Genomic DNA, 23,608 nt, shown 5'->3' on the forward strand with positions numbered 1-23,608 from the left:
CTAAGAAGTGAATGGTACCACCGTGCTCAGCTCGTCGTCCTGATTCTGATGGGCTAGATCACCAATAAGCACCCCGAAAGATCTCAGACTCCTTCCTTATCAATACTGTAGTGGCCAAATGCTCAAAATGTCAATGCGGCCAAAAGTCCTGCGAAAATTATACCTCGGTATAGGAACCCTTCACAACGACTCCGATCTGGGGGATCTGAGAGATCTGAATGGTGGATCTGATGGCGGAACAGGCTACTTCTGCGGATCTGATGGATCTAATAGATCGGAATGGCTGATCTGCGAACGTGAGACTGCAGGACTAATGTCTGCTGCTGCTGCACCGCTTTGCACAGGCGGATCTGGAAGAGATGCTGTGTGATCCCCCAATAGAAAAGGGAGCTACGGTCTTGAGGAGTGTCAGGTGCTACCGATCGCAATATACATAAGGGTCTGGCAGTAGTGCTCAGCCCAATGTTTCAGGGCTCTAACTAAGGAGGATCGACTGTACCCTTAGCCGTACAACCCGACTACCCTATTGTACGGGCGAGTAATATCCCCGAGTGCTATTCTCGGTGTACTGTAGCCGCAAGACGGCCGACGGTTTAGCTATGGTGAGGTTTCAAGGGAGCCTAGGGGGATTCCGATATACCCAGAGGGTACGTGGAAGACAATCCGTGCGCGGTTCTGTCTAATGCGCTACTACTCGAAGGGGTACCCACAGGGGTTACAAGGGAGTCCAACAGACGTGACCACCTCTTGTATTTCCTACGTGCATGCCTCCCCAAATCCGTAGATTTATGCACTCAACGATAGATCCTGTGGTTTAAAGACGCCGGAACACGTCTCTAGCCAAAAAAAAAAATTGCTAAGAAATGGAGATCCCACCGGCCCTGGAAAGTGCTCTGATACAACTTGTTATGCTCTTAACCTGCAAAATGATACCCAAATACAGAATATGCGAAGAAAAGATACCCAGAAAACAGAATAGCAATGATTTTATTATTCAGAGAGTAATGTTCACTTGCCTCTTCGAGGGGGCAACCTCTAATAGAGCAGAGCTCGACTACAAAATAAGACATGATGCTCCTCGTAGGGAGTCTCTATCCTTTATATATGACTCATACATGCAATACCACAGGCCTATACCGTGGGCTTTATTAATACCATCTATCTAATACTACGGCCCATTTGCAACTAACTGTGGTTCCGTCATTAATTGCGGATTAACCACTTACAATTATTAATATGGGCTTTATTTACTCTTGACTATGACGTGATCCCATTACATAAATAAGGGGGTTAGGGTGGGATCCTAACATAAATTATGTAACCCCTTCTTCATAATGAGACCATGGAGGTTTGGTTAATTAAAAATTACACCTCTTGTTTACTTAAGATTAGTCCAAGGGGGTGGGAGGAAGCCTTACACACCAATCTAATTTGAAGGGATGCTTGTGAGTCTAAGTATAGACATGAAGGGAAACTTCTAATGGTTGAATGTGATCCCTAAATTTGGTTTTTTAGGGATCACTCACAGATCAAATGCATAGAAGATGTTAATTTCTTCTACTAAATGGTGCTTTAAAGATGACTATAAACTAATGTCTAGCAGAAGCCTTTAGTCTTCTACAACATGGTGGTTTAAGGATGACCACAAACCAAATCACGTTAATGGAATATGGTTGTTTCTATAACTCTAACTAAAATACTCCAATATTACATTGGGAAACAATGTATTGAGGAGATTCAAATGCTTGATCACTCACTAGATATAATGTTTTTACTTTGCCTTCTTTTTAAGCTTTCTTTTCTATGATCATTTCCTAGGGGATTCTACATATATTTGTCTCATGTCCACTCTACCACATTATTCACAGTGAAGATAAGATATCTTTCCCATTTTACTACCTTCTCCTATAGAAGAGTCATTTGAATGATTCTCCCATTTTTTAGGAAGGTATAAAATTTCTCTAGTGGGTTGAATTGTCTTCTTCCTTCCAAAACATTTCTCATGTTTTGCAACTTTTTCACTAGAGAGTAAAATGGGATGGAGTCATTTTAGCTACTAGTTTACAAGGATTCAACATAGTGAAAGTATGCAAGGTAGAGGGCGTTGATGAAGGTTGTGGGAGGAATATCTATCTTCTCTTTATTGGTATCCATTTCATTCATGATGGTAGAGGCCAAAGTCATGGTATCGTCATCTTCCAACTCTATATTGAAGAGCTTCAATAGTAGTTGTACAAGCTCCAATTCTAAGTGAGTGTCATATAATCACTTTAAATTGTTTAAGGCTCTATGTGAATCGTTAATGTGAACAATATGCCAATTTACCTACTCACTTACAATCGTAGAAATTAGAGCACATGTTTTCTTGTGTTTTTTCTTCCAATAAAAAAGCTCCTTTGTTGATATTCTCTTGGTAGGTCCATTGGGATTTCATAACACCTATCCTTCACCTACTTCTTTGGCTTTTCCTTCCCAAATTCCATCCATAAATCATTAAAAAATAGTGTACTTTTATTTCTAGACCACTCTAGGTACTCCTTACTAGTCATCACCACACCCATAATGGAGATGAGATAATTCATCTTCAAGTAGTTACAGAGGATGATGGACGAAGAGGATGTACATTGGATTTAGCACCAAATTTTAATGTGGCAAACTTGGGTTGGCTAATGTTGACTCAAATAATCTAGATATGGCACACAACAGTGGAAGACACTGCAAATCCTTATTTAAAATTGTTATATGAATGTTCTCTTCTTTATGTTTCATTCTTCTCTTTGTCTGCAGATACCCACACAACTTGTTCCTTCATTTATTTAAACTCCAGTGTGTTTCTAACTAGATACTACCAACAAATATCCTAAAGAATACCCCACGGATTCATAGATAATGCCATGTGAGGAGGAACTTAGATAGTCTGAGGAGATCATTTACATAAAGAGTAACTCATACTACATGAGGAGATCATTCATGTGAGAAGACTTTGCTTGGCTTATAAGTGAAGAGTGTCACTAGGTTGCATATTGGGTACGAGTGGAACACAGCTAGGGTACACAACGAAAGAAACAACTAAGTGGACTAGAGTGGAATGGAAATCAATTGTTTAATAAGGTTTTTAAAATCAAGAAGTGAAATGGCAATGAAAAATTGAATGAAAAATCTTAGAGGTCAAGCCTATAGAAAGTGTGACAAAGATGTCCAAAAAAATATATGACAAAGACAACCTTGCAGAGAATATGACAGAGATATACTCGCAAAGAATGAAGCATATCTTGGAGTTACGAACAACTACGATACTACTATTAGACATTGGAGAGAGGAATAACTCTAAATTTCATTGATTATTTTTTATTTAAAAAGAGATACTTAGGTTTATTGAAAACAAAGTAATATATTAATTGAAGATACTCTAGCTTTATTTTCTGACGGACGTATACAATAAATTTGAGAAATAAATATTTTTCATTTGGAGTTTACAGTTTTAAACCCATTCGACCCATCCAAATTAAAAGAGAATATAGTGCTTTTATTGAAGAATGATTTACCAAAGAAGTTTATAAAAATAAAGTATATAGATTCGCATAAATTTAAATCGACATTTTATAAATTTATTCATTAAATGAGAAAATTGCAAAATTTGTCTATTAAATCGAAATAGGACTAAAACTAAGGCAACGCAGCATCTACAAGCACATGATTCAAGGAAATTTAACGAAAGAGTGCCTAATTTTTTATTTAACGATAAAATACGAATTCCTAAGCACCGACCACGAAAGGAATCCGATTCCGCATACAGACCGGTCTTTACACTTCTTGGCTAGGAACGAACGAATCAACGGCTTATAATGAGAATAGGCTTTGCGTTAAGAAATAATTAATTGTTATTAATATTTATTTCCTTTCATATTGACTATAAAAATATATAATTAATTAAAATTGTGTTTCACACAGTTTTTTCGCGCTTCAAACTACTATCAAGATAAAGATAAATTATAATAAAAAGTTCCAAATGCATCGACCTCATAAAAATAATATGTGATTTATAAGGAAAAGTTTTAGTAGAAATCCACTAATATAATTCAAAGCTTTGTTAGTATTAAGAAAAATATTTTATTTTTAACTATTTTTTTTTTTCTGAATATGGCTACTTTTATATTAATACAAAAATAATTTACACCGAGACCCTGGTCTCGTAGAGCTAGCCCAAAGATGCGGCATGATTACAAGCATAGCATATCAGTGTGCAGAAATCCAGTTGAGTATTGCCCTCAAGTATTCTAGAGAGCCTGATCATGATTAAGGCAAAAATACAGAAAACTCCATAGTTCTACTTGGAATTGAGAATTAAACCGGAGCTATGCGACAACCAAAACAGTAAAACTAGACTAGGTAGCTGTGACCAGCTACGCGACAACCCATTACTGAATACAGAGGTAACTGTGACCGAAATTGAAAAATGAAGGCTAGCAGAATGCCCCTTTCGTATGAAAAACTGGCAATATGAGCTAATGCATATGTCGTAATATTTAGGACGGTAATGAGTGAACCTTCTCGAGCTTGATGAAGTCCAAGAAAACCAGAAAGAACCAACCTGTTTAAGCATCAGGAGAGGGATTAGGCGGCTCCTCAGTGATGCGGCATCCATACTTGTAATCATCGTCATCATCAGAGGAGCCCGCCTGATTCTTCATGCTTTGAGAAGCTTTGCTTTTGCCAGAGCCTGAAGCTTTGCTCTGTTCGAGGTTTGTCTGGATGGAGCCTGGTCTGTCTTCCGTCGGCCTGTCCGTAGTCGCCCTGAGGGAACCAGCCTCTTGACCTGAATTGAGCTCGCTAAGCTCAATGGTGACCGTGGCCATAAAGGAAAAAGTGCCATGACTACAAGGGAATCGTAACCGAGCGGCGTTAGTCATGGATTGGAAGGAGCTCGATGGTACAATTTGCAATCCTCTGCCCCTACCTAGTCCACTCTGAGTAGCTGGGTACCTGTCTGAGCGTAAGTCCGCCGTGGAGGAGACAGCCTGGCGTCCAATTTTCCCTCGAGAGCTGCCTCTTCTGCAGCTCATCCGCTGTCGCAGTTTCGGCATAGCTGGAGGAGCAGGGTGATCCGGGCTTCTTGGTAGACGATGGAAGCAGTAAAGGATGAAAACAAACTTGGCTTCAGCGCTCAGAATGCTGAAAGGGAGGGCAGCAAGCGGGTGGCAAGCGAAAGAGCAGGGGAAACAGAGGATGGCTTGAGGGCATAGCCAGAAGCTCCTCCAACGAACCAAAGCCTGGTTTACTCCTGAGAGAGGACGAGAGCAAACCGCTGCAACTGCAAAGGAGGAGGAGCCAGAGCGGAGGGGAGAAATGCGATTATGGCAAGTTGATAGCGCCATGATCAAGAAATTAACCGGCAGAAATGGATGTACTGGCGTCATTAAAGTCTCATTAATCTGGAGCACAGGAGGAGTTATGACCGGAGCTGTGAGAGGATGTGTGGCGGTGAAGATCAACCACGCGCCCATCCAAACCGCAAGCCACGTACCTGTGCTGCCGTCAGACACCCGGATCCGGGATATTTTTAACTATTATTTAATAATATATAAATATAATATTAATAAATTTAAATTAATTTTTAATTACTCATTATAATTATTATTAAAATTTAATTTTAAAACAGATATTATAATTATAATTTATTATTATTATAATCAATATGGTCTATTGGAACTTAAGAAAGAAAGTGATTAATTGAAACTATTTAATATATAACTTTAATAATTAATTTAACAATTAATAATAAAAATCCAAAGCATTATAACATATTTAATTTTTTTTAATAAATATTATTATAAACACATTAACATTATTACTTTAGAGAAAAAAACACTCGATAAATTATGTTTTCTCATTGTAGACCTTTATTCTTAATTCTAAATCTTCACATGCACATCAACCACTTGCAAAAGAATTGCTAGAGCCCAAGGAACATTCTTTTGGAAAAAGGTAAAATGGATCTCTTCTTAAAGGATTTAAAAAGGGATTTAGGTTTCATAACATATAATCATAACATTGATCACATCTACTACAAATTTACTACAACCCTTTCAAGTACCATTAACAAATTCTCTACTGAGGTGTTATATAAAAATAATTATAGAATTTCCAACCGTTGGTATGATAATGAGTGTAAAATGGCTATGAAAATGATTAGAGATGCTCCTAATGAAATTGTAAAGCTTGAAAAAACAAGTGTATACAAAGAACTTGTGAAAAGGAAGAAAATATCATATATTAATATGAGACAAGAGCGTCATATTCACATTTCTAAAGTTAAGCCTAGAAAGTTTTGGAGGAATATACTTGTTCTTAAAAAAAGATAGAAAATAATTCAATCCCCTTTAATAACTAGGATATCTATCTTAAGAATATTTATGACTCGCTAGAGACCATGGAAAACATCTTAAACACTTCTATAAAGGAGGATATATTTTCTTTAGAAGACATGGAGTTTGAGATTAAGAAGCTCTCTAATGAGAAAGCTAGGGATATTGAAGGCTACCAAAATGAAATTTTCAAAATGGGAAGGTCTATCCTCATCCCTCATATCCACAAGCCTCTCAATTTGGTGATAAAACATGGCTTCCTTATGCCTTGGATGAAAGATTTATTATGCATATCTTTAGAGATGGGGATAAAAATGTTCCCTCTAACTATAGGACCATTATGATTAGCCACATTTTAGTCAAACTGTATGGGCTCATTTTGGAAAAGAAGATTAGCCTCTGGCTTGAAAGCCATGGGAAGAGAGATAAAGGGGAAGCTAGATTTAGGAGGCACCACTCAATTATTGACAATCCTCTTACTCTTAGGATCACTGTTAAGGAATTTTTCAACAATAGAACTATTCTTCTTCTTTTTTTGTTGACTTTAGAAAAACTTTTGACACATCTTGTCGGGATAAGCTACATGGAAAATACTTAAAGAGATAATGGTTCCTTCCGCGTTGAGATTTGTTGTGATTTGGTTGTACGAGAATGTTGTTGCGAAGCTTCAGACCATTGAGGGTTGGTCTAAAGAAATTAAATGCAATATCTAAGTTAAGCAAGGGTGTCCCCCTATTCCCTACCCTTTTGGCATTTACATTGATAAGCTAGAAGAGTGTTTCGAAGTTACAAGACGCGATGGCCCCAAGTTCATTGGTATGGTCATCACTCATGTCCTTTATGTTGACGATATCATTCTTCTAGCGAGAAGCCATGATGATTTCAACAAGCAACTTAAAATCCTCCATGATTACTAGTCCAATATGGGTGCGACTATTAATACCAACAAGACTAAAGTCATGATAATTAAATCTAGAAAGATCAACCATGACAATTTCATCTATGATAACAATTACTTGGAGAAAATTTTCTTATACAAATATTTAGGTATTTTCATTCGTCATTAGCTCAACTAGAATTATAACATCAAGAAAAAGATTATTGGAGGCTGGAAAGCTTATTATGAGCTTCAAAACAATTGTAAGTCGATTGATCTTCAGATCTGGAGCAAAAAATTAAGTTCCTCTTTGAGACTTTTGCCACCTCTATTATTTTATATGGATGTGAGGTTTGAGATTACATTATATCTAGATAATTTTCAAGGAATATTGAGCTCATAGAAAAGCAATTTATAACCTACAACCTCAAGATTAAAGGAAATACTCCCTATCCTATCCTCTTGATTGAAGTTAGTGTTTCCCCCATAGAAAAAATGACTATTTTTAGGTATTTTATATATAAGAAGAAACTTTACAACATGGAAGCCAAGAGGTTCCACAAAATTGCTTCCAACTCTAGCCAAAATTCTACCTTTGGTTCAAGAAAGGTTGGCATAAGGATTCCCAATGTTGGCTCAACCATTGGGAGATAAAAGAGGAGGAGAAGAAGGATAATATTAAAAATATTATTCTTCCAAATTTAAGGATAAGTTGTGGGATGATGGAGAGGTAGAGGGAAAAAGGAAGCTAAGGTATTATAAGGAGGTGATCAATCCCACTTCTTGACTAGTGCTAAGAAGAAAATGAATATTGTGAAGATAATTACTAATTATCATGAGTTTTTAGATATCATTTTCAGGATTCAACTGCATTAAGTTATTCATCTATGACCATTTCCATGAGAGGTAGTTGTAACTGACTAATTTCTCGTGATTTTTGAATAGTCCACTTAGCACTCATTGCATCAGGTGAGGGGTGAAGAAGTGGGATTAAAACTAGTGAAATAAATCACATAGTGTCAATCATCACTTCCAAGGCTTGCACCCGGTAACCGGGACTTCCTGGGAGGTCATCCATCCCAGATCACCTCTGGCTCAAGCGCGCTTAACTGTGGAGTTTTCCCCACAATCAAGCCCGCTTAGCTTGCTACCCCATTTGCAAAACCTTAGCAAGTATTGTGCCTCATCAACCATTCAAGTAGAGTTCCCTTCACTCTTTTGAATTAAGTATTGGGGATTTCACAGTGCATTATATTAGATATCATTTTCTGGATTCAACTGCGTTAAGTAAGTCATTCATCTATGACCATTTCCATGAGAGGTAGTCGTAACTGACTAATTTCTCATGATTTTCGAATAGTCCACCTTAGCACGCATTGCATCAGGTGATGCTCGTAGGGGTGAAGAAATGGGATTGAAACTAGTGAAATAAATCACATAGCATCAATCATCATTTCCTGGGCTTGCACCCAGTAACTAGGACTTCCCGGGAGGTCACCCATCCCAGATCCCTTTTGGCTCAAGTGCACTTAACTATGGAGTTTTCCCTACAATCAAGCCCACTTAGCTTGCTACCCCATTTGCAAAACCTTAGCAAGTATTGTGTTGGTATTTTCCATAACATCTTGGGATTAAAGAATCTGTCACATTTGTGCTAATAAGAGGATTGAAGATGAAAAACACTCTCTTGGATTTCCCAACTCTTACCCACATCCATTCTTATTCCCAAAATATTTTCCACATTACCAAGGTAATTGACTTGTTAAGTCAACAAAACTATCGTCATCTAGGAACGCTTCTTTCCTTTTTTTTAATTATAAAAATAAAATATTAAAAAGTCATAATTACTATCTTATTTTCTTTAAATATGATAGACCACATTAATTTTAATAAAAAAATTAATATTATAAAATCTAATATTAATTATAATTTTAATCAACTTTTATAATCATTAAAGTCATAAAAACACTCATTAGATAATGTTTTTCCATTCTCAAAATATTTAATTTGTTTGGAACATTATTTTTTCAATTCCATGAATTTTAAAACATTAAACTATTTTTTAAATTCAATGAAATAAGAGTATTTGTATTACATTTAAATTATTATTCAAATTATGATTTTAGTTAATTTTTATCGTTCCAAAGTGATAATCTTTGAAAATGGGAATGGGAGGTTTCTATAACAAAATTTAAGTTAAAAATATTATAATTTTTTTTGAAAAAATAAATATTTAAATAAATTTTATTAATAATATTTTAAAACTTCAATTTTTTTTAATTAAAATGTTTGCATTATCTCATAAAGTTCGAAATTTATTATTATTAAAATATTTTAACAATATAATTTATTACATTATTTTTTTTTGTGAGTATGAGAGTTATTTATAATTTATTTAGTATAATATTGTAATTGTATTATTTTTTTTTGTGAGTATGAGAGTTATTTGTAATTTATTTAATATAATAGTGTAATTGTTTTAAGTCTAAATATTTTTGAGTATAACTTTTTTATGTCAAATTTGTTTTAATTTAGAATCATAAATTTTATTTATAATTTTATAGAGTTTAAATGTTTTAATGGTTTTTTGAGATTTAAATTTATTTATATATTTAAAAATAAATTTTAAACAACATAAAATTTAGTAATTTGACTGAATATTAATGTGTTAGGTTCCTGTAATAAAAACTCTAAAATGTTTAAAATAACAATGCTCAACTTATGATGGGTGGTGTTGTTTTTTAACTTTTAAATAAAAGCTTTTCAGAGATAAATGGTGATTTTTCTTTTACCAGTATAGATTTATCTTAAATACATCGAGAAGGAAACAATTTATTCACGTGTAAATTGTTTTATGAGCGGACATTATTTAAATGTTTTGTATAGTTATTTAATTTTTTTATTTTTTTTTATTTTTCTTAATTTTTATTTTGACATATATCAGAAAAATTTCAATTCAATTTAGATGATGAATCTAAGCTATAGAATGAATCTCTCAACTTAATAATTTTTTTCAATTAATAAACACTATATAAATTCAAAATTAGATAAATATAACTAGAACGCAATCATATGTAGAATTACAACAATGATTGTCCGATTAATATACGCTGGAAATTACTCCCTGAATAAACTCAACTCTTCCTTCTAATTACAGAAAGGAAATTTGAGCTTAAAAGATGAGACGACCAAATATTTATGCTTCGTTCGTAACCTCATGAGATGTATATTTTTGCATATTGCCTTTCCTTATCAGTTGTCTGCATTTACACATTTCTTGTGGAAAAGTGTTGCTTTGGTCCCCGCTCAAGGCATGTTAAAAATTAATTGTCATTTGGTTCCCTTGTTAACGGTTCAAGTTCTTCTCTTCCTAGAGAAGAAAAGCATCATGCTACTTTTCCATAACACAAAGTGTTTGTGCACAACACGTCTAATTTGTTTAACATTGAGAATAAATTCGCTTGCAATCTAAGCAGTCTCTGAAATCTCCATCGCCCGTTGAACCTCAATAGACGTAACATGGCTACCAAGCTGAGAATCATATTCTTTTTCTGCTATTGTAGCTATTTTCTTCCTATATAATCCACAATTTTTTTCTGATTGAAATCTATACTTTTCTGTCCATCCTTGCCTGGTGTTCAACAAATTATCACCATGTCATCTGTTGTGTCCAAGGTCGCATCATATATGACATTTTCATTTGATGGACGAGCAAGGCAGACAGGCCATTCCTCAGATTGCAGAGAGAGAGCCCTATTGAATTATGTCCAGCAAAATGTACAGAAGGGAAATGCAGACTCTGTGCTAAGTGCCATAGAAAGTTTTACTGAGCAGAGTTGGATGCCAATTTTAGGGAAGGAGAAGGGCTGTCTCCTAGATGCTGCAGTGCAGAAATTTGATCCCAAAGTGGCCTTAGAGCTGGGAACTTATTGTGGGTACTCTGCCATTAGAATTGCTTCCAAGATGACAAAGCCTGACAGCAAGCTGATTTCTATAGAAATGCACCCACATAACTATGCAATTGCCGGAGAGATGATAGAGCATGCAGGTGAAATATCTTTCATTTCTAATGTCAAGCTCAACTCAATTATTTTCTCTTTAGTATGAAATCAGATATGGGTATTTTACTTTTTCTGCTGGTTAGGGTAAATGGTTTAGGTAATTGGTAAGTTTGTTTTTATTTAAGTGGGAAAATTTATAGTAATTTAATTGCTAAATAGTTAGGATAATTATTATTTGTTGTTATTCATCAATATAGATTGACTCATTACTGTTATTAAAGAAAAATCATATCATCTGAGATAGATTTTCTCTCTTGCTAAATATTTCTGCATCTTAAATCATTAACATATTTCTTTATTTCTCAAAAATCAAACTTTTTTATCTAAAAAAATAATTTAAAAACATAAACTTTATTAAAAATATTTTAGAAATCATTTTATACCTATGATTAAATATCTTAAAAGAAATAATATTATAAAAGAAAATGTAAAGTTTTCACTTCTTTATATATTCTTATTCTATATTTTATATATTCTTCTTCTGCACTTTATATATCAGTTTATCAGCAAACTTCTCACCGAATTATCTAGCCACTTTAGCAATATTCTTATCCTATAATTTATATGTTCTTCTTCTGCACTTTATATATCAGTTTATCCGCAAACTTCTCACCGAATTATCTAGCCACTTTAGCAATATGCGAGCTAGAGTCAGATCCTATGCTTATCCCCAAACTTGTCACTGAACTGCCTCACTACTTTAGCCATGTATGAGCTAGAATCAGATCCTATTAAATATTGGTTTGTTTTTCTTTTTCTCCCTCTTCGTCTTTCTATGTGGTTTTTCTGTAATGTCTTTTGGGACAAGGCTGAGGCTGAATCTGGGTTGCATGAAGTTTAGTCAAGATTATAAGATGTTATTGAGGCTATTTTTTTTTAACTCTAATGGTTGTAGAATTTATTTATTTGAAAAGATCTTGGGTCTTTGTGGGAGCCATCCCTTGCAGAATTATTTGAGGCTATTTTTAAAATAAAACCAGTTTTTTAAAAAAACCAAACCTGTAGTGGATTGATGTTTATAACCAATAACTGAAGTTATTGTTTAAATGGCAGAAAATATTTTTTATGCAATGAAAATGTTTTAGTTTAAATTTTGGATTTTTTTTTTAATTAAAACACAAAACAAAATGATTTTTAGTTTATATTAATTATATATAATAAAGTTAGTTGGTTTTAGTGAGATTTTTTGGAAGTTTTTTTGGTTAGTTTTTTGTCTCCAAAATCTAGCAATAATTTATTGAAATCACAAGCTTGATGAGTAACCAATACATAATCCAGGTGAGTTAAAGATGAATCTTAATATTAGATTAGAGGTTAAAAAATAAATATGCTTCTATGAACTGAATTTTAATAAAATTTTATGTTTATTTGTCTTCATTGGGTGTAGGAAAAGGTGCCAGTGCTGAAAGGAACATTTAGTGATTTAATTTTTTTATTTTCGTGAATCGTAGTCATAGACTGACAGGTTAAAAAAGGATATGCTGCAATGAACTGGATTCTAATAGAATTTTATTCTGATTTGTCCTCATCAGGACTTTCCTCAAAGGTGATACTGCTGAGAGGAACACTCAGTGATATGGATGATACGTTAGAGGAGCTCCTAAATGAAATGGTAGCCCCGCACTTTGATTTCATATTCATGGATCACTTTAAGGATTTTTATCTCCCAGATTTTCAGTTACTTGAAGATAAAGGTATGATTGGGAAAGGGACAGGCATTGTAGCAGAGAGCATTGGCTATACTGAGGCCCAAAATTACCACAATTATTTGAAAGGACATCGTAAGGAATTGGAGACCGAGATCTACACCTCTGAGAGTCTGTTGCCGTGCAAATTGACAGTGTCCACTTATATAGCTGATGTAAGCAACATGGTTACGTAGTTGGCTGGATATAAAGGATTGCTGGATTGAACAACCGAGGTGCTTTAGAAGCCAAAAAAATAATAGCAGTAAGATTTGATTGTAATAGTTGGAATTCAGGTGTTGCAGATTACATTGCTATTCTCCTTATTTTAGGAATACTATTCACCCTTCCACTTGCCTTAAAGATTTTGATTTTAATAAGTACTAGTGCATTCAAAATAGAATGTTTTACTCCCTTGCCTTTTGCTCATCCAAGTTCACAACATACTTTTAGGTTTACATTTAAGGTTTTTGGAATCATTTTAAAACAAAATCATATTTAAAATAAGGAAAAATCAAGTGTAGGTTAATGAACATATTTTGAAGTATTTTAGAGAATGTTTGAGGGTTAAAGCATTGACATATGAAAGATTTAGAGTTAAGATAGATTTAGGTCACTGTAATTTTATGTGAAAATTGTAGATGATAATTATGTATATGTATATGTCTATAAAGTAACTTTATAACATTGTTATGATGAAAAATTTGAATAATAAGAAAGTAATATAATGCATTTAATCAATAACAAATAAATTACATTCTGATTAATACCAATCTAGTTTCTTCAACTACACTTTTTAGTTTTGCCATATTTTTATATTGATCATATATATTGAAGTAAGATCATTAAAAAGTTTAACTTGATATATTGCACTGAATTAAAACATTTAACTTGATATATTGCATTGAATGACATACCTTATCTTTCTTGCTTCCCAATATTAATCCTTATAGCTTATGGATTGGCTTATGGATTCTTAAACCTTAAGAAAGTTTTAAGAAAGTTTTAATGGAAGTTTATTTTTACTAACCTCATTGAGAAAGCATAATAAAAAAATATGAGGGAATGATTCATCTCATCAAAACTAATTATAAAATCTTATTAAGATGGTTCTAGGTGTTAACTTCTAAGATTATATACAATTTCTTCTAAAGTTCAAGAATACTAGTTGTGAGTTATTTTATCAATCCACTTGTTTGATGTAAACATTGCCCTAACCCCAATTATAGTAAGTAAATAAAGTTCTAAACCTTTCTCATTTGTTTCCATAGAATATTTGTATCTTACTGTTTTGACAAGACTCTCATTTGTTTCCATAGAATATTTGTATCTTACTGTTTTGACAAGACTCACCATAATGAGATGATCTTAGTATCTTAAAACAACACATATTATAGCTTTGTACCTCATCATTGATCACATACAAATGTATGGTCTTATGAAATGAATCTTTTTGTGCAAACATCCCAGGAAGTATCTATATGGTTCATGATTAATATACATTCTTGTATAGTTGAAATTGTGTTCTTTCTCATTTGTTTCCATAGGATATGTGTATATTATTGTTCTAACAATACTCACCGCAATGAGATGATCTTAGTATCTTAAAATAACACATATTACAGCTTTGTACGTACGTCATCATTGATCAAATACAAATATATGGTCTTATGAAGTGAATCATTTTGTGATAAAATCCAAGGAAATATCTATATGGTTCATGATTAATATCCATTTTTGCATGGTTGAAATTGTTTTCTTAGCATTTATCAACAAATTATGAAAACATTGTTGATGTTGGTTTTGTTTATTTTTCATAACGATTTGAATCATTTTCATGATTAAATGTATATAAAACTTTATACATAACGACTGGAAATAGTGTCAAATTACCAAACAATAAAATTCACATAACTCCAAAAGGAATAGTAGAATTTCAAGGAAAATCTTAGCAAAGTCTTTCAAATCAATTTTTATTATGAGGTTTCTTCCAATAAAACACAATGCATCTCTTCTTTTAATATAATTAGATGCAAGCCTTGTATATGCATTATCTCTTTGGTTGTTGATTGAAGAAGTATGAAATGGATTGTTGTTGGAGATATGTGGAATATTGCAAGTCTTTTAGAGTTAAAATAAATACATGGCTCTTTTTAGGAAAATACTTGTTTTAAGGGCATTTTTTATAATTCTAATTAAATATTGCTTTAGTATACTTTCCAACCCTTGAATATGGTCTCCACTTTAGGGATTGAAATGTCATGTCAAGTCGATTGAAATGTCATGTCTCAAACTTACTCAACATAGACACGTTTTCTTTATTATCTAGATTTCCAAATGTTTTCTTTATTATCTAGATTTCCAAATGTTTTCTTTATTATCTAAATTTCTTTGGATTTTGAGGTAGTGGATCATCATCTATTTGTTAATGGCCAAGGGTAATAGCATATGTTTTGTTTTTTTCTTGGTTAATTGTCATATGTAGTTCATTTTAATGTCTATTTCAACATTCCTTTTCTATATAGGTGATCTTTTCTAGCTTCCATTTCTCTTTCCTAACACATTCTCTTATTTCCTTCATACATGTCAACAGGTACATCAACCAATTTCAAGTATGAGAGGACATGGTTATAACTGAAACTCATATTAAAGAGAGGAAACATTGGAATCAATTTAAGAGACTCAAACTAACAAAGAAATAAATGTATTCCTTTGTACATTCATTTTCTTATTACCCTGAAAAGACATGTTAAGTAAAATTATTATATGTAATTGAAGCCCTATACCAAAGAAATAATTGTATGGATAAAACACTAAATTCTAAGAAACATGTTGAAATAAATGCAAGAAATATTGATGAAAGTGATATATTGAAGACAATACAATAAATATTGAAAGCAATACACAAATAATAAATGGAAAAAAATACAAATAAATCATTGCAATAGGAACTAAATCTAATGCAATATATTGAAAGCAAGTGCATAAACAATAAAATAGATTTTGTAGCTTATATACTCTTGTTTATCTATTTTGATTTTACAAATATGTAGTTAACCATTTTATCATCTATTTTTGATATAATGTTTTTCATATAATATATTTACATGATACTTTTGAAATTAAAGTAACATTATTAAATAACTATACACTTATACTTATTATATAATCTTTTATTTATTTTTACAAAGACAGTTGCTATCATCATATTTTCAAAAATAAATATTAACTAAATTATTTTAATATTATGTGTCATTACTTAATATCGTAATATCTAATATCATAGCATACATTCAAGATTATAAATAGCTCTAGTCATCCATAGATAGAAAAATGTAAAAATCTAAATATTTTTAAATATAATGATATGTATTCATCCAAACGTGACATTAATTTACCCATTAAATAATTATAAAAAATATTAAATATTCTATTTTGCTTAATTAATTTACATTTTCAACTATAATTTGTTACTCATTTTTATATTTATATTTAAATGATTTATATATATTGAGATTTATTAATTATAATTCTAAATTATTTCATTATTACCCAACATATTTTCTGATTTAATTTTTTTACATTTTCAATATTGTTACATATTTAAATGTTAAAACATTTATGAAAACAAAAACATATAATTATGAGAGATTTTTCCGCGTAAATCACATAATATTTCATTTGTCGATGCGTTTCGAACCAACCAGTGTGGTTCATCATCAGGATAAGTTGAAGAATCATATCTAGCTTTGCATGTTAAATAGACATCCAATAGCTATAACATGCAAAGCTAGATCTGATTCTTCAACTTGTCCTGATGATGAACCATACTAGTTGGTTCGAAATTACTAGTTGGTTCAAAATGCGTTGACAAATGAAATATCATGTGATTTACGCCAAAAAATCTCTCATAATTGATATGGATCACAGAAGCCTCAATTCATCTGTATATTATTAAAAAAATTGATGAAAATTAGACTTAGGATTTTGTGATTTTCGATGTTGGTATTCGTTGCCACTTCGGTGAGGCTATGGGGGCAAGGTTCGTCCTTGTGCCTCTGCTTTGTTCTCTAGTTTCAAGAATGCAAAATAACTTGTGGCTTCGGCCCTCCAGTGGCTACATTGCTCCTTGCAACCTTTAACCTCGCATTGGGTAACTATTTTACTTCTGTCGTGGCTTTGACCTTGTTGCTTTCAAGTCGTTCTGCAATTTCATGTATCCGTTGGTTAATGTATTTTCTTGGGTCGGTGTTCTGACAAGTTCTTGGTCCCTTCTACATGCAACTCGGCCTCTACATGACTGGTAAGTTTTCTGTCTGACTTTTTCTCTCAATTCTTTTCGAGATTCCTCTAACCCTTCTGCTCCTTCCTCGCAGGGCTTCCTTTTAGAGTTAGCTTCTATAATGTCGCTATCTGTGTGGGCTGTTTGCCCTTCTCTCGGCTTCTAACCCTACTGTTCCATACAACCTTGGTACTGAGAGAGTGACTTCACCTTCGCTGCGACGTGAGCTTGCTCAGCTCCTCCAAGATAAGTTGTTCAATTTAATGCTGCTCAATTTCATCTTTGTGCATCTTTGCTATCGTTTTCAATTTCTCTGGCTGTGGATCCAATTCTCTGTCTTTATGCATTTGTAGGTGTTGTAGCGTGATAGCCTCTAGATGTGCCTAACTTCTTCAGCAACCCTGTGTAGACAAGGTAGGGTCTTACCCTTCTGTTTTTATCTGTTCTGAATTGATGTTGGTTGTCATGTGTTTTTTGTGAGCTTCAATTGTTAAAAACCCAGATGGGTTTTCAGCCTCCCTTGCTCTGGCTTGATGTAATTTAAATTTTGTTAAAACCCTTACAGGGTTTGGTATTTAGGCCTCTTTCATCTTGCTGTTAGCCTGAATAGGCTGTTTGCTTATCATGGTTTCTATTGTTCTTGAGACTGTGAGGAAATAAAAATATATACAACTATTTAATTTGTAATTTGTAAATGATATTGTTACCTGTGCTTACTTTCCTCATTCGTCATTCAGTTTATTTTGACTGTATTTGGTCCTCGCTTCTAGGTCTGTAACAACTTATTTTTCAATCTTGTTTCAACATCTAGATGGTTTCAACTCCATCTAAACTATCATCTTAAATATAGAATGTCTCGCACAGAGAAGAAAACAACTTTTATTTTAAAGTATAAAAGTAACCATTACACACTTGCTTTCTCACAAAGAAATTTATCTTCCTAACTACTCTCTCCCTCTAGATGGCAGCCCCTCACTTGGTGGTCTGGCTCGGTTTTAATACCTTGCCTGTAACTCCATACAGTTGAGAAACTGTCATTCAGTTTTCTGGAACTAATTAAATAATTAAACTAACTCTACTAACTAATTATTCCTAATTTATTCTTTAACTTTGGAAAACAAAAATTACAAGGCTGTGTTAGCCCGACCTTCAGCCTTCAAGGAAAAAATAAAAATTAAAATGTTCTCATGACCAATCAAAGATAACAAATGCTTAGCTACAATTGTAGCCCTTCAATTGGATGCCCCTACATCACATTGGCCTAGAAAGAGGTATTGGATTTCTTCTTCATGCCGAGGATGTAACGACAATGACTCCATGGCAATGAGAGCCTGCAACCCATACAGTGAAAATAAGCATGTACAGAAACACATGACTCTTAGGTAAGGGTGTCTACATAACGCCATCATTAGTCTTGCTCACTCGCCCTAATTCTTATATCGACAAAGATACTGAGGAATTTGATATTGATATTATTCTGAAGAACTTGATGCTTTGCTCAAGTCATATAAAGCGAACAAAATCACTGAGGCAACCAAGTCTCTTACCTTTTTTAATTCTACAGAAGCTTATTATTGCATCGCTTCTTCAATTGAAGTCTGCTAGCTCTGTCACCATAGAACTAAGGGGCATTAGTGATTTATGTATGGAGTAGGGAAGTCCTTAAATGGAACAAGGAAAGTCTTTGCACTTTGATTTGATCAATGAAGACACTATCAAATAGGTATGCCTATAATGAAAGTAATCACCACGTATGGAGTGACTTTCGTCTTGGAGTTGCTCGTGCTTTATATAGAGATAGATATGTTGATAGGTTTGCAATGAGATATGCTACCTTAGTTGCTTAATCATGGATCTTACTAGCATAATAACTTGAATTTGGAACTTCGGGTATAGCTTAAATAAGCTATGACTCTAAATATGGAAAGAATGTTAGGCGTTTGAGTCATCCCCCTTATTACTACTTTTCCTGCTGCTACTAAAACTTGATCGCATCATATTAGCAGAAAATGGAACTCATCATCTAATATGAGAAGATGCATTAGTTTGCCTTATGAGAAGATGCATTAGTCTGCCTTACCTTTTACAATTGCTCCCTACACAATCTCCTTCGGTTGGTGCTCGGCCTAGCTGGGAGTTCAAACTCTGATGCGAAGTGACATGTAGTGCAGTGATAGGGTAAATAACTATTACTCATGCCTCTGCTACTTGTGTTGTTCGTGGTTATATATATGGAATTGAATCTCATTCAATCTCAATGAACTATAGATTCTAGGGTCTATTAGGGGTATAAGTGAGAGCAAAAAGCTATGAAAGGTTGGTAGGGTATGTGTAAAATCTCAGAAAAACCAGTGGTTTCCCCAGTTTACCCGTCAGCAAGATGACTATGGATGGCTTGTGAGTCTCATGTAGACCATTTCGGACTATCTAGAGAAATAACACGCGTACTACATGCAGGTGGAACGGGCACCACGAGTGTTTTATTCCATAAATACCCCGATATTTTTTAATTATACTCCCTAAAAAGTTTTTGAATTACAAACTCATATGTTTATTAATATATTTAATATTTCTGGCTCATACTTTTTCTTAGCCTATTTTACTATTTTATAGATCATACTTTTTCTTGGCCTATTTTATTATTTTACAAAGTTCTAGAGGTGTGATAACTATTGCTAGGAAATGTTGCGAATGATTTATGCGTGCGACTGGATTTCTATCCAACAGCAAATACTAAAATATTTTATTTGTCAATGATTCAGGTACCTCTCTAATAGATGCATAGTCGATAGATTCGTGGGCTTGAAAACTAAGTCAACATAGATTCGACCTTGTGAGGTGTTTATAGTTCTGGTCTGACTGTACATAGACATGGTAATGCATACCTCTAGCTTCTAGCAACAAGGATGAACCCTCACCTGTGATATGGCGGTTTGACCTGAGGTAAGCACAGAGAAGTAGCTGCCTCTATTGCTCTCTAAAAAATGTTTTAGATTTCAAGCATCTAATGTTTGCTACATGAAATATGTGGATTTACTTATGTCGTTTGGACTTGATGCAATGCTTTGTGGTTTTTGGTAATAACCATATGGTTGAATGTTACAGGTGCAAATATTTATCATTATGTGGCAATCACTTGCCTAAAAACAACATTTATCTACTCTCTCTATAATGGTCCTCTAAATGTTGTCTCTCATCTCTATTTTATCAAGTGGTCAATCTTTTTCTGACATATTCCAGCTTGAAAACCATTTTTGTATTGAATTTTGATCCAGATGGATGTTGGTGGCCACCAGCCTATTCCACTGGGACCCCCACCACTTTCTCTTTCAATTTTCCAATTTCTTTAATTGTAGCGCAATTACTATTTTTGGCAGTTTTTTGGGTCTTGAACTTCTAGGTCCGTGTTGAGGCCCTAAACTACATTTTTTGAGACAAATGGGGACAATTGGAGTCATGGACCAGTGTTGGCCAACTGGAAGTTGTAGTCCTCGGATAAATATTTCTAACAAGGTATTGTGCACATCAAATGGAGATCATCTGCCAAAGTTATGACCCTAGAAAGTTGATGTACCAATTTACCTGAATGGGGCCCAAATTTTTTATGCTTCATCTCCTAGGGTAAGGGTTTTGGATTTTTAGAGTTCTCCATTGTTTCTCAATAATAAATAGGCCTCTGAGCCTCATTGTAACACAGTTTATAGGCATGTAGCTGCCACATCTCTTGTCAGAGATCATCTACCATTGCCTAAGCTAGTCTTATTTCCATTTGGTTTGTAAGCATGTTTCAGTATTTGATATTAATGAAATGAAGTGTTATTTTTGTTGCATCTTTATATTTATGGTTATATCGGTAATTTGTTGCATTCCTCTTTAAATTTGGATCAAAGTTACCAATAATTCTTTTGCTTTTGTCGTGTCTTCTTGCAAATTTGACTGGGCATTCTCTTGCAGGCCATTTCAACTCCTTTATGTATAGTATCAACCTTCATATGGCCTCGAGTTCCCATGAGTGCAAACTTGTTTCAACAAGCATAATCTAGTATGGTGTTGATATTTTCTTTCTCAAACTATAGAAGAATCAATGTGATTAGTTTTTGGAATACATCCCAGTCTAAATTCTTCATTCTCCTACATCTATTTTGTGGGAGAAATGTTGCCTTCCAACTGCCTTGCAGCCTCTTTCTGAGTGTTGCTCCCAATTGAACTTTTTTTTTTAACTTGATGCTTAGGTAATTATATTCCTCCATAGTATCAAGTGCCTCTTTTTTAATTCGATTGAGGGATTGATCTATCTTTGCCAAAGAAGATGAGAACTTCAATGTTTTTAGTGTTACCTTCCATGCCTAATTCTTTGTAGAATGTTTTCAGTGCCTGAAGGTGTTCTTGTAGGCTATTTAATGTTTTTTCTATTAGAATGATGTTGATGACATGTGGTAGAATTTTGATAATTATGCATGTGGTGTATGCTCCCACCTCACCTTAACCCTTCTCCCCTTCATTTACCCACTTGTTTTCGGGAATAATTAGTATTTGTAAGAAATGCTAACCCTCTAGGTTTGGTAGCTAACCTAGAAACAACAGTTAAAACAATTCATTGTTTTTCCTATGAACAACAGATAAGAGAAAGATTATAAGGATCCAACCTGTAGCTTCCACTTGATTCCTCACTTGATCCCTCTCTCCTTTCATTGATCTCATTGCTCCTCCCTGTACTTAACATGCTTGGAGAGTACCTGTGCAATTACAGGAAAAAAAGACCCGTCAAAGCATAATAATCCATAACTCATAAACAACATAGAATCAAAAGTATGATAAACATATGAATGCATTGACGGATTACACAAACATAGGGGAAAAGTCTTGAAAATCTTTATTAATAGAAAGAAGGATTACAACCCATAAGTTCGATCCAATGCCATCCTTCTAGCTTCAAACCTTCTTCACCTCATGAACAATAAGAAATTCCAACATTATCACAATACTTAGCTTCAATACTAAAACTATCATCACCTCCTTACAACTCAGAATTATTCAACCTTCAGATCCCTTGGATGACTGAAGGAGATTGGGTCATCAATGATGGTGATGAATGCCTTTCTATTTTTAGGAATTGGTTCCATGAAAGAGGGGAATAGGAGGTGGATGTTTCCTAATTCCTTTAGTCATCCTTGGGTGAACTCAGTGGGGCAGGTGGCACTGGAGAAGCTTCTAGAGGTTTCTATGAGTAACTGATTCTTCAAACTCTCCTAGAATTTTGCCCAAGCTCGACCATTTCACCCTAAAGAGGGCCTAAGTGTGATGCATAGCACTTAGTCAGTGTGGCACTTGCAATGCATAGCAGCCTAATGAAGGGATTCCTGCAATGATTTCTTTTGAGACACTTTTTGGATGAATTTTGTGATGGAACTTTTTGGGAATGAGGCATTCAGAGGACTAAGTTATTTAGGGCATAAAACAACTATATTAGGGGTTGATGAACCCTAATAACATCAACATGTGAGTTGGGGTTGATGTGCCCAAATAAGTCTGTAACACCACTATTGTAGTTTCTCAATGTATAATCTGAATAGCTTGCATAGCTTGCAGGACAAGGGATAACCTTACCTCACCACATTTCCATTGTTAAAGCTTCCTAACATGCCTCCTTGGGTCTTTGCTTCGATCTTGACCTCCTCATACAATCTGTTTACCTCTGCTCTCCATTTTGTTGGGACTGCAAACTCCAAGAGTCTTTCCTGTAATTTTAATATTGGAACTTATGTTCAATGCTTTCTTGAAGTCTACAAACCATCAAAATTTTGTCTTTTTTATTCCACATTTTCTCTACGATGCCACTTAGAGCGAAGCCACATTGGTTTGAATGTTGCTTGGCCTTTGGCCAGCTATTTTTTTATATTCACGAAGAGAGAGAGATTCAATAATGTTTTGAAGATCCTTTTGGATGTTGAATTTCCACGACCTTGGATCTAGGATAGAATCTTAAAATCTCTGACATTATCAAACCAAGAATCTCAATGATACTACTTTTCACAACAGAATAAAATAGCAGTAAGTCACACATGCACAGAATATAGACAACTTTTTATAGTTTTCAACCCAACTTCATTGTATTAAAAAACATATAATGCAATAGTCTAGGGCTCCCATACCAGCAATAATGGCCCTCATACATCCACTAGTAAATGGTAAAAAAATGAGGCTTGGTGTGAGTGCATCAACAACTAATCTTCCCTCAATAAGATACTCTAACCATCTGGCTATAGCAGGCTCTCTTATCTCCTCTCAGTCGTAACCTATACCTGCCCGGTCCATCGGCTCCTGATCTGCAACTCTTG

General features: G+C 34.0%; 1 protein-coding gene across 1 annotated transcript; it reads left to right on the forward strand.

Moving 5' to 3' along the window:
• Positions 1-10,811: 10,811 nt before the first annotated feature.
• Positions 10,812-13,408, forward strand: LOC149210356 (uncharacterized). The gene is made up of 2 exons (XM_089394412.1): positions 10,812-11,290; positions 12,836-13,408. Exons 1-2 carry the CDS (start codon positions 10,897-10,899, stop codon positions 13,183-13,185), a joined length of 744 nt encoding a protein of 247 aa, XP_089250538.1. The 5' UTR covers positions 10,812-10,896; the 3' UTR covers positions 13,186-13,408.
• The last annotated feature ends 10,200 nt before the right edge of the window (positions 13,409-23,608 follow it).

The sequence above is a fragment of the Pinus tabuliformis genome, chromosome 1_2, assembly GCF_031772625.1.
Source record: "Pinus tabuliformis cultivar Carrire ecotype Pingquan chromosome 1_2, CPIR1, whole genome shotgun sequence".
NCBI classification, from domain to species: domain Eukaryota; kingdom Viridiplantae; phylum Streptophyta; class Pinopsida; order Pinales; family Pinaceae; genus Pinus; species Pinus tabuliformis.